General features: G+C 37.7%; 1 protein-coding gene across 1 annotated transcript; it reads left to right on the forward strand.

The window, feature by feature from the left end:
- The first annotated feature begins 1,316 nt into the window (after window positions 1-1,316).
- LOC131151440 (uncharacterized) lies at window positions 1,317-11,876 on the forward strand. The gene is made up of 5 exons (XM_058102685.1): window positions 1,317-1,322; window positions 3,721-3,975; window positions 8,975-9,009; window positions 9,128-9,359; window positions 11,485-11,876. Exons 1-5 carry the CDS (start codon window positions 1,317-1,319, stop codon window positions 11,779-11,781), a joined length of 825 nt encoding a protein of 274 aa, XP_057958668.1. The 3' UTR covers window positions 11,782-11,876.
- The last annotated feature ends 1,908 nt before the right edge of the window (window positions 11,877-13,784 follow it).

Consider the following 13,784-nt stretch of genomic DNA (forward strand, 5'->3'; position numbering starts at 1 on the left):
TGGATGGTCAAATGTTGACCCAGGAGGGTTTCGGTCGACCAGGGCCTTTTGATCTAACCTTGCTGGTCGACCGAGTGGTCAACTTTGACCCGAGGGAGTTTCGGTCGACCAGGCCAAATTGAACTGGATTGGCTGGTCGACCGAAAGTGCATTGTGTGTGCATTTCGGTCTCGTATTGAAGCAAACAAGCCCTATTCAAGTGCCTAACACATATATGTGAAAGTGTGAGTGTCCTAGAGGCACTTGGGGTCCAATTTGAAGACACCGAAAATGTCCGGTGTCGGTCGACCGAAGGTGTACCCTAAAGTCTTCCTAAGGTCATTTTTTGATTTGTATTTGGTTTGAGCTTACAAAATAAACCATGCATGTGATGTGTGTGCTTATTAAAAAACGAATACCCTAATTACTATTACAGACAAATTTCACTAAGATTATTACAATTGAGATCAAGAGTTTGTCTTCAAGCTTTTGAGCTTTCACGTGCCATTGATGATACACTAATATGAACCTGCACATGAACTAGATATTTATTAAATACAAGAGTATTTGTCATTATCAAATCTAGGGCGTGACCTATAAGGTCAACAGTAAGTCTCCTAAGGTCACTTGGGTCCAATTTTGAAGACCCGAAAAATTTTGGTGTCTGTCGACCTAAGGTCGACCGAAGGAAAAACCCTAAGGTCTTTCTAAGGTCATTTCTCATTTATGATTTGTTTGAGCTTACGTATTATCATACATGTGATGTGTGTGAGCTTATTACAAACCAGAGCCCCAGTTACTATTACAAACTAATTACACAAATGAATTATATATTACAACACAAAGTAATTGGGTCTTCAATCTTTACTTGCTCTTTATGCATTGAGATCTGTCAATTTGAGTTCCTGCACATAATCTCAAACACCCATTAGGTATAACAGGTATTTGTCATCATCAAAACCGATCGCGACCTATAAGGTCAACATTCTCCCCCTTTTTTATGATGACAAATACACCTAGTAAAAATATGAGTATAAGCCTAAGAAGGCTCCCCCTATTAATATGCATTAAGCGAAATCAAATTTTAACCCAATTTTTGCCTCTCCATCTCCCCCTTTTGGCAATAGAAAAAAGGGCCCAAAGAGTTAAAAACTCTAGGCAATGGGTGAGTGTGATATTTATACATTATAAGTTTTGGAAAGTTTTTACAAAAATTTCGGCAGAGTGCCGTTTGAAAGCCGAACTTTCCAAAACAAATCTTGTATAACTAATAACCTATTAAATCCTAATAGTTTATCAACAACTACTCAAACAATTCAGTATGATCAACGCATAGAATGGAGGTATAACTTTTAGTCATTCAAAAATATAATAGTCATACTTATGCATAAAGAATGACAAAGATAACCTCAGCAATTAAGCACAAAAATAATATAACTTGTTATTAAAAGGATCAAATGACATAACAAACATGAATAAACTAGAAATATACACAAACCATTTGCATTTGAAACATTTCATAAGACCCGTGGAAGATTTGAGTTAAAGACACACGACATATGATTCCAAAAAGAAGGTTTGAGCATAAATATAGTCTAACTAGTTCACATGTATTTTTATATATTATCAATGAACTAGTTATGTAATGCACCACCTTTAAGAGATTTCATGACATAAAATTTTAACGTAGAGAAAGCACAAGTCTAACGACCCAGCCCTTTATACGGACCCAGGCGTCACTCATTCATACATAAAACCTATACCTGTTCAAGATATGGAAACAACCCACCCTAAACAGGGACATACAGGTGTAAATCATACATAATTACAATATAAATGTTGCGAAAAAACATAAACATCCATTGGGATTTCTACTAGACTTATACTAGAGTTTACTAATACATCCACACCATTTCTCATATAGTCATACATAGGATAAAATTCTTGTTATTACAATCCTCCAACAGGACTTTCATCTAGGTTTAATGCAAGATTTAGATGCTTACGTAAGCTAACCAAAAACAATCTCCCCAATCCTTTTAGCTATTAGGGCTGACGTACCAATGGACCTGAAAATGAAGGTTGTATGATAGGGTGAAACACCTCTCAGTAAGGAAGAAGGAGTTACAACAGTGTGTGACTGCATACATGCATATTTTCATTCAACATCTGGAATATAAATCTAATATTTTCAATATAGTAATGCATCAGGTATATCATTATTCATATTACAAAATTCCCACATCTATCTTTCGACCATTTAATGATTTATCATATGACCAACAGCAAAATATCCCTATAACCAGTTTTACCTCGTGGCCCAGGTTGTGCACTGATACTCATCCAATGCCCTGTTCGTGCAGGCACTGTCGAGTACCTACTTACGATCCGAATGCCTCCATTGGCCCAATATCAGCCAATGGTTTCAACCCTACTAGCCAACCATCTTAGTACCCACATCGTTTAGTACGTGGGGTTGCACGTGTACATCTAGCGACAATATCGCGCTGTATCATATAACAGTAGTTTATTTCAACCTTGCAAAGAAAGTATTTTTCAACCTTCCCGGGACTCCGTGTATCATAAATTCAATTTATACAAATATGATAACCTGCGCAATTCCAGTATTTTTCACAAATTCACATAATAGCATTGGGTTCAAACCGGCGTCTTTCCACTCAGTCCCCTCTTTGTTTACTGATGCGGCTCGGTGTATCACTAGCCTCTGTTTAATCACATTTTTAGTATCACAAATTTGGGACTTCGTTCCCATATTCTTTATCAATAGTATAGAAAATCCATTCATTCTCATATCAACATATATCACACAAGTTTGATACAAAAACCCGCTAAATGATAGAAATTCAATATACATAGTTTAACTAAATAAATAAAGGAATCGAGCCTCTCCTACTATAGCATAAACACAAATAACGATGTTTGTAAAATTTAGAGATCATACATCGAAATCCTCGTTTTTACCAAAAATCGTAAAATCGTCAAATCGACATTTCTACTCGGTAGAATTTCACAAATAAGCAGTTAAATCATACACAATAACATAAACTAGTTTTTTAGCTGTTTAGTTTTCAAAAATTAATTGTTGTAATTAAGTTCCCCTTACCTTATACTCGAAATGAAACTTTGTACGAAAACGGTCCAAAACGACAACCCGAGATCCTGAAAACCTAAAACCACAGAACATAACCTTACTATGTTTTCTATTGCTATCCAAATATCCAATCAAAATTAGGATCAGATTCCTACCTCGATTCTTAGGAAAACCCGAAACTCTCCGAAACAACGATCCGATCCACTAAAAGTGTAGTGTTTCCTCTTCTGATCCACGCAATACCCTCCGTTTTTGGAAACGGACGACGAACAGTGAAGGATCTCAAAAAGAGAGAGAGAGAGAGAGAGAGAGAGAGAGAGAGAGAGAGAGAGAGAGAGAGAGAGAGAGTGAGTGAGTGAGAGAGAGAGAATAAGAGAATTTATAAAATAAATCCTAACTTAGCCCTTAAGTAATCTAAATAAATATCTCCTCCAAGATATTTATATATAAATATCTCAAAATATCTCTTTATTTATTTATTTATTTATGTTTATTTATTATTTATTATTATTTATTTTATATTATTTTTTAAAAATTTTATTTATTTATTTTATTATTATTTTTTTTTTCTTGGGGTCGGATTACTACACATTTTGTATACGATAGATGTTGGACTGATATTTGAGTAGGATAAGCAAAATGATCATAATATTGTTGGATATTGTGATTCCGACTACGTTGGTGATTTGGATAAGCGTCGGTCAACTACTGGCTATGTTTTTACTCTTGCAAAAGCACCAGTTAATTGGAGGTCTATCTTACAGTCAACAGTTGCTTTGTCCATTATAGAGGCAGAGTATATGGCAGTCATAGAGGCTGTAAAGGAGGCAATTTGGCTTCAAGGATTGATGAAAGATTTGGGAATTGAACAAAAGCACATTAAGGTGCATTGTGATAGTCAAAGTGCTATCCATCTAGCAAAGAACCAAGTCTACCATTCAAGGACAAAGCACATCGACTTTCGATATCATTTGTTTGAGAAATTCTAGAAGAAGGTTGAGTAGTAATCCAGAAGATTCGAATCACTGAGAATCCTGTTGATATGATGATAAAAGTGATGACTGTAGTCAAGTTTCAACATTGCTTGAACTTGATCAACATTGTTGAAAATTGAAAGATTTGCGCTACAAGCGCGTTTGAAGACATTATGGAATCCATGAGAGATGTTAAGAGATGGAATTTCGCCAAGGTAGAGATTTGTTGAATTATGGCTCATTTCTAGAAGCATACCATTGTGTTGACCTTATTGGTCACGCCCGGTTTTGATTATGACAAATACTCATTGTATCTAATGAGTAGTTGAGTTTTTGTGCAGGAATCAAGAATGATAAGATCAAGATGTGCACAAAGCAAGAAAGGCTTGAAGACAATTTCATAAACTCTTAATTATAATATTTTCCAGTGAAATTGTCTGTAATAGTAATTAGGGTTTTTCGGTTTGTAATAAGCTCACACACATCACATGAATGATTTACTTTGTAAGCTCAAACCGAACCATAGAAAGACCTTAGTGTGTAATAAGCTCACACACCGGACTTTTTCGGTGTCTTCAAAATTGGACCCCAAGTGACCTTAGGGCACTCACCTTTGCACTTGTATGTAATAGGCACTTGAATAAGGTTTTTATGTTACAAGAAGGGACCGAAATGCACACTTGGTGCACCTTCGGTCGACCGGCCAACTCAGTTCAAATTGGCCCGATCTACCGAAACCGGTCCGGGTCAACTATTTGACCCGGTCCCGGTCGACCGACCCCTTATAGGTCATTTGACCTCGGTCGACCGAACACCCTGAGAGTCAACATTTTGACCTCCTAGTCGACCGACCAAAATTGTACTCCAACGACTTGGTCGACCGAAGGGTCTTGGGAAAATTGCCAACAACCCGGTCGACCGAGCCGAGCAGTTCAAAAAGGCCTCGGTCGACCGAACCGCGGTATTTTTGAAAATCGCCCTTTTCCGATCGACCGACCACTCAGTTCAAAATGCTCCCGGTCGACCGAGCTACTTGAGTCCCGGTCGACCGAACCACTTTTGGTCGACCGGACCTCTCGGGTTGTTCCCATTTTTACCGTGGTTAATATTTTTCTAAACAGGGTTAAAATGCATTAAACTCCATTAAACTTTTCTAATAATACCCTATAGGTCCCCAACGGTCATATTTTCTCCCTTGCCTATATATATGTCTTCATTTGCAAAGATTAAGGGGGATTAGCCACTTTGATTAGGGAAAATTCTTTGAAAAACCAAAACCCTATAATACTCATTTTCAAGCCCTATTCACTCATGCTTACCTTCTTCGATCTCATAAACCCTCTGTAAGTCGATTGAGTGTGTTTATTTAGTAAGGTTTGCTCTCCCATTCATATTTGATTGTTGTATTATCTTTGGGAGCTAAACCTTGAGTATTCTTAGGGGACTTTATTAATAAGTCTATCCTAAGAAGACTTTGATAGATCTTCTAAGATTTGCACCTCCATTGCAACATCTTAAAAAGATTGTATTCGTATTTTGGTTGCAAAACACTTTCAAATATCTACTGTGTTATTAATCTTGAATATATTTGATGAGATATTTGCTAGTGTGATAAATCTTTGTTGCAATACTCGTTAACTCATATATCTCTTGTTGAATACAAAGATTGAATATCCTTTTGCAAACCAAACTTATATGTTGCTAGAGCTTCATATACATATGTGTATTGAGAAAACTTGTTGATTGAAATATATGAAGTCTGGATGATATCTTTGTTTGAGCACTTAGATTGAATATCCTGTGATACAAAGATCATTTAGGTTTGCACTCTCACGCACTCATTACAACGATAGTAAATCTATTTGAGAGTTGACATCTTAGACCACACTGAGCTTACAAATTATTTCATATTTGTGGAGTATATTATTGTGTGAATTTGGGTACATATCTGCTTTACTTGAAAGCACAATCACTGTACCATTTCATTGTAATACACTTTGGTTGTATTTCCAGGCACGAGCCTGAAGAGGGAGACTAGCCCTGGAATAGTCCCGGATTGGCTTAGACCCGGTTAGGAAAGCTAGGTGCATCGTCCTGTTAAGGCGTGTAGGTTGAGGTCAGCCCCGCTAATTGACCTGGTTAAGGTTGAGGTCAGCCCTGTGTTAATTTGACCTGGTTGTAAACGGTGCCGCTCCACCCTTAAGTGAGCTATTAGTGGAATCCTCTAGCTTGCGAGCTTGAGGCGGGGACGTAGGCACGGTTGGCCGAACCCCGATAACATATCGTGTGTTCATTTATATTTCCGCACTTTATTTTTACCGCACATGTATGTTATGGGTGAATGATGCGTATGACTTAAATTTCATATTATACTTATCTACGCATTTGGAAATTGAATAGGTATACCCTAGGTTGTGTATAAACTGCTATTTATTCAGTTCAACCTAGGTGATAAATTTTAAAATTCCAATTCACCCCCCCTCTTGGTAATACACCAATTCTAACACATTGCCATTGAAGTCTTCAATGGTGGGCTAGTTTTTCAATGATAGGTGATGAGTGGTTGTAATAGTGTTATTTTCTAACCTATAAAAACCCATCACCTCCATTTGTAATCTCATCCCCAAATTTTCCTACTTCTCTCTTAGGCACATTCTCTCTTCTCTCTCATTTTGTAATATTTCTGCAATAGAGGAATATTAGTTGATAGTGTCCGATGACGTAGGCACAATTAGCCGAACCTCGTTAAATTCTAGTGATCTTCTTTTCATCTATTTAGTAGTTAACTTTTGTCGGGTATAGTTGTAGTAATATATTGTGTTAATTACATGTCTAAGGAAAATTTTGTCTAGGAAAATGGGATTTAAGTGGTTCGTTGTGACCCCCCACTTCCCTAGGAATTTACTTGGTGTAATTTTGCACAATTGTTCACTCTCTATTTACCTGTACAATAGTAAACTGTGGTAAAGTTAGGTGGAACAATCTCAAGTTTCACAACATTAATGTTGAACTACTTTTTGTGTTCTTTAATGGATTGAAAATTCAAAAGCTATCGAAGGCCATGTTCTGCGTCTGGGTCTATTCTTTGATATGTTCCCATGAGGGTTGAGTTAAGACCTTTGAGCAGCGGGGGCTGTCATATGAGCCTTTAGATTTTTAATTATAATATTAGTTTTTTAATAGCATTAGCATATCATCATAGGTTAGTATGTCTCAATTCGGACTTATTCTTTGATCTACTTGAGTTCCAACAAGAACAAATGAAAAAAGGATAGATGGTAGTTTATGGAAGCATGGATTTCGAGCCTTAAATTAGGATTTGTATGGATTTGGAACAAATTCAATACAATTTTACACTATACTTTGTCCAAGTCCATACAAATCCAAATCTAAAGGCCTGAAATCCATGCTCCCAAACATAGAGAAAATATTTTCACCACATTCGTTTGTAGGAAGACATCTAATAATTTGTCCTTGATGAATTTCATGTTACTTGTTCGCTGTTTTGAAAAAAAAAAAAAAAAAATTCCTTCTATTAGTAGCCACCAAATAATCCTTCATCCAACTAATTAATTTAATTCTGCAATTTATTTGCCTTCATTTTCTTATTCCTTCCCAATACATCTTTAGCTGTAACTGTGTTTTAATTGATCCAAAAATGAAGGTTATTCTTGGTTCGAATATTGTCTCCTTCTAGGTTTAGAATGGTACACAGGGATTTGATAGCCTACAGAAAAGATGTGTTGTTTTTGTAAATGACAAAGCAAAAATTTGTACTGATCAATAACGTGGAATAGATGAGAAATGACTATTCCCAATTTCTCCGGTGGGAATGTCCATTACTATCCTATTTTATGCTGGATGGAATAACAAAAACTCTTGACTATTTTCGAAATTATTAGATTCTTATATAATTTTTTCACATTCCCATTATATTATATTCTATTCCTATGCCGAATCAAAAGTAACGTAACAATTTTAAGCTTCTTTTACAAAGGAAATGTCAGGGTCCTTATTTTTTTTTTTATGCATCTGTATACTTCTAGTGTTGATGAATGACTAATTACTTCATTCTTTCTCCGGAAGAAAGATAGCTACACACACATATAATTATTTGATCCTGTCTCCTGAAATAAATTGGCTGCTTATATATATATAATCCATTTATGATTTACAGTTTTGCCCTTGTTGATCTTTGAACTCCTGCACCCCATTCATAGTTAATTTTTACGCCAATGTATTTCATCTAATATCGTCGTATATTTTATTAAAGAAAATATTGATGCTTGATTTCTTTATGCATTTTAAAATGTTGACCGGTGATGAATATACAGATTGAATGGATTTACCCCAAAATTTGAAAATAAACACTGCTAGATTTTATAAAATATTTTCTCAATTTGTTCCCCTCAAACTAATCTATTTAATCCATTTCTTTGATTGCTAATGTCTCTTCACAGGCAATACCTTTAAGCAATAATAAGAAGTACAACAATTATAGTAAAAACCGCTTTAGAGTTGGCATCATTTTTTTAATCCTAGTTTTGTAAATTTGTCCAGAATATTTGCTGTATTGATGGTTATTGCATTGATACTAGTTAATTTAGCTTGCCGTCAACATGATGCAATTTATTCTGTGTACTAGTTGGAAATTTTGAGTAATGCTACAACAAAAAATTATATATATTAAATAGTTACGGGCTCAGCCTTACGGTCATTAGCTCAACTTTGAAGTGGCCATCGGAATATTATTGTTAAGACTTACTTTCTTCTTTGCTGGGTAAGATTAAGATCTATACTGATTTTTGTTGTATCTATGGCCGTAACATGTAATTTTAGTTGTCAATTATTCTTATTGTAATATTTATTTGAGAATTCTATCTGTCATTTTGTTTTTCTCTATTTCTAGAATATAAATAAGCCTATGATTCTCACTGTGAACATGTATAAAACTAGAAAATAAATTGCAGTAATGGCAAAAAATTTTAAACTTCAAGCTATTTACTAATTGCTTTGTCTCTTGGTGCTTCCCCCCTACCCTTCTAAAATTTTACATTCACAGGGTACCATGTAGATCTGGTTTGTGTACAACGCCATTGCAGGTCACTTCTTCCCAGTTGATTGCAAGTGAGATCTTTCCTGTAGCTGTAGTGAAGGCCCTTCTCTACCCTGGAGCCGTAGCAAATGGCCTTGTCAAGAACTTAACTGTTCCAGGATGGGATCACCTACTAAACATATATAACTTGACCGATGTGAAGGAAGCCCCGGCAATAGCTGATCTCCAACGCCTGGAGGTTCTGCCTCTTTCTTTTACATCCCCTTTTCTGTTTGAATATATATTTCATCCTAATTTAAGGGAAATTGAATTATTTAGGGTTATACTTGTGGTAAGGCTAAATGATGGCTGCTAGATGGCAAAGATATCTGCAACTGGAATGACTTCGAACTTAGAAGGGTATGTCGTGTACTTGTGTTGGAGTGAGGCTTGAGAGCAGGGAAAGAGACATTGGTGTGCATTAATGGTGAGACCAGGCTGCCAAAAATGGTGGTGGAATTCTGGTTGGTGGATAGAGTCCATGGTGAGTTGTGCGAAGATTGGTGCTAGGTGGCAATTGTTGTGGAACTGCTTGTGGCAAGCATGGATGTTTCATGTGGCAGAAAAATGAAGTCAGCGCTCACCACTGGCAACTGTCTGCAGCAACAGTTATAACTCACTGTCAGTGAGCCAGCAAAAATGGTGGACATTGCTGTCTCAGAATCTCATTTCAAGCTATTTAGGACAAAATTGAAATAAGTTCAATAATTAAGAGAATGCAAAGGTTGATGAGTAGTATTACTCTAAAATATAAGGAAAGAACACATTTGTGCTAAGTTAGGCATAGCAACTATACAGCATATGGTAAGAGCGGTCAAAAATGGTTTGAGCTCTTGCAACATTTGCCAAATAATACACCATGAGAAGTGAGCTAGTTATTGTTAGTGGCAGCAGGACATGGAGGACTGGGCCTAGACTACTTGCACTGAGACAGTGAAAAGATAAGAAAGGAATATATTTGTGCTAAGTTAGGCCTAACACCTATACAACATAAGATAAGAGTGGTCAAAATGGTTTGGGCTCTTACAACTTAGGCCAAATAATGCACATGGGAAGTGAGCTAGTTAATGTTAGAGGCAATAGGACACGGAGTGCTGGACCTAGAATACTTGGACTGAGACTGATTAATTTCATAATGGTTTGAAGGCACTCCAGCTGTTGGAGGATACTGTCCTAGATAGTCCAAACGGATGAAGTAGAACTCTCCTAGTGCAACTTAAGGCTTGGTTGTTGTTGTTAACTGACATTTTGGTCTTAATAGGAAAAGTATCTCAAGGGTGGAATGGTGATTCCATTGGTTGAGGGTGGAATCTTGATTTTAATAATGGGGGGATATTGTTTCTGCTAGAATCCCAATTATGGCCTTACTGGAGTTGAATGGGGGAATGGAATCAAGACTACAATCACTGTTCTGTTCCTGTCTCAATTTCATCTATCCAAATGCCATGTAAATGATTTTTGTTGTTTGTTCCATTGATTTTTGTTGCTTCCTTGGGCGAGGTCCCCCACCCCCCAAAAAAGTAATAGTTGGGTATATAACACATTAAGTAAATAGCTTTTTTTTTGGGACAACTTTTTGAAGTTAGTTTTTCCTAATAGAATATTTTATTCCATTTGCATCCTTCGTTTCTTTCAAATCTTGCAAAATTATCAGCGCATTAATCACATTTCCACAAATACCTCAATTTTGGTCATTTTAAACATTTCAATCACTGTACTACTTTTTGCTGAACTCAACTTTTCTTTTGAGCAGTTTCTTTTCCAGAGGCCAAACAATTTTACAACTAGTGAATCAGTTCCTTTCCAAATGTATCTTGGACAGGGGACTAAGCCTTTGTATCTGTATTATTTCATAATACTATATTCTTAGTTTCATAACATTCCCAAACTATTTCCTTTTTCTTCCCCCGTTCTTGCTATTATCACTGGTTTCTCATCTTCCCTCTTGACTTCTGGATTTCAAATTATATGTGGGGCAAAGTAACCCTCAATCCAAGTTTTTATGATGATAATGACCATTCTGATTCGAATCTGAAGTGTAGCTGTTTATATATTTATATATGACTGATTGGAAGCTAATCTCACCTGTGAGGGAGTGCCTTCATGGCTGAACAAGAGCTTCTACCAAATAAATAACAGTTCAGTGACTTCAGTCCAAATTTCGAGTCACATTTGGGATAGATAATCTCATCAACTCTGCATTTATATGGATCTCCTTCCATGGCAACAAGATATGCCAAAAATGTTAGTTTCTCATACAATACCCTAGATTTCTGATTTTAATTTTCTTTGCTGGTGACCACACCTGTCTTCTGAATTGGCAGGTTCTTGCAGGAAGCTACTTCGCTGTGGCAGGAGCACTTGTGGGTATGATAAAACCAGGGAGGATGAGCATGTTTGGGACGCTTTTGATAATCTGGGGCCTAGTCAAGGAAGGGATACTCGGAAAGCCTGCGAACACCGATCCCACAACAGCTGTTTATGTCTACCCAACAATGTTGATTGCATTGATATGTGCCCTCTCATCCATTAAGTATGATGTAAAGAAGGCTGTAAGAAGTGCCCCAGCCAGGCCCATCGCTAAACCTCTGCAGAGCTCATCAAAATCAAAGCTGAAATGAGTTTCGAGATTGTATCACTTTTTATTGCTTTCATCCACACTTGTATTGAAATTTTCAAGATTAATGAGTTAGAACTTAGTGTTCTCCTTCCAAAATCAACTCTGAACTCTGTATCTTCAGTCTTCTGTCCAAGTTCCTGATTTAATTGATTAAGGGAACCATGCAAGTGTTGCAGACATGGGAAAGCTTGGAGGTGCTTCCCCTGGCTGCCAATCAAATGCGAATTATAAAATTTGCAGTTGGATTTCTGATTCTCTGGTCTCCGTTCTTCGGGTAAATAATCAATTCTTTTTCTGAAGTCATGGGACTCTATGGTACCCTACCAATGGGCCTCATAAGGGCCTTCCACAGTGTTGGGGAATAAACCGACCTGGAGTAATAATCACGCACAAAGAAAAATTCAAACACACACAATGAACACCGGATTTACGTGGTTCGGTCCAAACTGACCTACGTCCACGGGAGCACACCACTGCACTATAATCTGGGAGAAATAACACACGGAGGAGCCACTGCTCAACTCTCTCTCTCACCACAACTCTCTGCTCTCTGCACTTCTCTCTGTACTCTCAGTATACACACTCTCACAACTCTCTGCTGCACACACCACATTACACACTCACACCCACACACATATATATATACAAGAGGGGGGAGCAATATTCAAATATGGTGGCTTGCAATTTCAGCAAAGCCTGCAGAGCAGGTGGCCGTCCATCTCCAGTGTCAAAGATGGTTGCTGGTTTTGGTGCGGCTGTCTGCGGCTCCACACCTGCAGAATTCAACAATCTCCCACTTGGAGGTGGAGACAGCATCTCAACCAGTGTATATGCAAATGTTGTGCTCATGTATGTCTTCAATCATGAAGACCAACTGAAGTTGAGCATAACTTCAGTTTCTCTGTAGTTACCACCTTTGTCAACATGTCAGCTGGATTTCTGCTGCCTTGAATCTTTTCAAGTGCCAGTACTCCATCCTCTAATAGAGATCTGATGAAGTGATAACGCAATCCGATATGTTTGGTTCTGGAATGAAATGCTGAGTTCTTTGCCAGATGTATCGCACTCTGACTGTCGCTGTACAAAACATTCCTCTCCTGCTTCAACCCAAGCTCTGTCAACAAACCCTGAAGCCAAATCATCTCTTTGCTAGCTTCTGTCACTGCTACGTACTCAGCTTCTGTAGTGGATAGGGCAACAATCTTTTGTATCTGCGACATCCAACTAACAGCTGTTGTGCCAACAGTGAATATGTATCCGGTGGTGCTCCTGCGGTGATCAATTTCACCAGCAAAATCGGCATCTACATATCCTTTGACTTTCAAGTCTCCTTTGCCGAAACATAAGCATTTATCAATAGTGCCTTTGAGGTACCTGAAGATCCATTTCACTGCTTCCCAATGAGTCTTCCCTGGATTAGACATGAATCTACTGACTGCTCCCACTGCTTGGCCAATGTCCGGTCTCGTACAAACCATAGCGTACATGAGACTTCCAATGGCTGAGGCATAAGGTACCTTAGCCATGAAGTCCTTCTCTTCATCAGTCTGGGGAACCTGATCCTTGGAGAGGCGAAAGTGTCCTGCCAAAGGTGTATTTACTGCTTTGGCGTTGCTCATGTTAAACCTCTGTAGAACACGGCCAATGTATTCCGACTGAGATAGCTGCAATGTTCCCTGTCGCTTATCTCTGGAGATTCGCATCCCAAGTATCTGCTTCGCTGAGCCTAAGTCCTTCATGTCAAATTCCATTGACAATTGCTGCTTCAATTTCCTGATCTCTTCTATATCTGGTCCTGCGATCAACATGTCATCCACATATAACAACAGAATGATATAGCTAGACTGATACCTCTTGAAGTAGCAGCAGTGGTCGGCGTTACACTTTGTAAAATCATTCCTGTGCATAAAGCCGTCAAATTTCCGGTACCATTGTCTGGGAGCTTGTTTGAGACCGTACAAGCTCTTCTTTAACCTGCACACCAAATTCTCTTTACCTTTCTCT

Source organism: Malania oleifera, chromosome 3 (assembly GCF_029873635.1).
Source record: "Malania oleifera isolate guangnan ecotype guangnan chromosome 3, ASM2987363v1, whole genome shotgun sequence".
Classification (NCBI taxonomy): domain Eukaryota; kingdom Viridiplantae; phylum Streptophyta; class Magnoliopsida; order Santalales; family Ximeniaceae; genus Malania; species Malania oleifera.

Coding starts and splice junctions, on each gene's coding strand:
- LOC131151440 (XM_058102685.1), top strand. Junction 3,976..8,974: donor TTGAACAAAAGCACATTAAG/GTGCATTGTGAT, acceptor CTCTATTTCTAG/AATATAAATAAGCCTATGAT. Junction 9,360..11,484: donor CTGATCTCCAACGCCTGGAG/GTTCTGCCTCTT, acceptor CTGAATTGGCAG/GTTCTTGCAGGAAGCTACTT.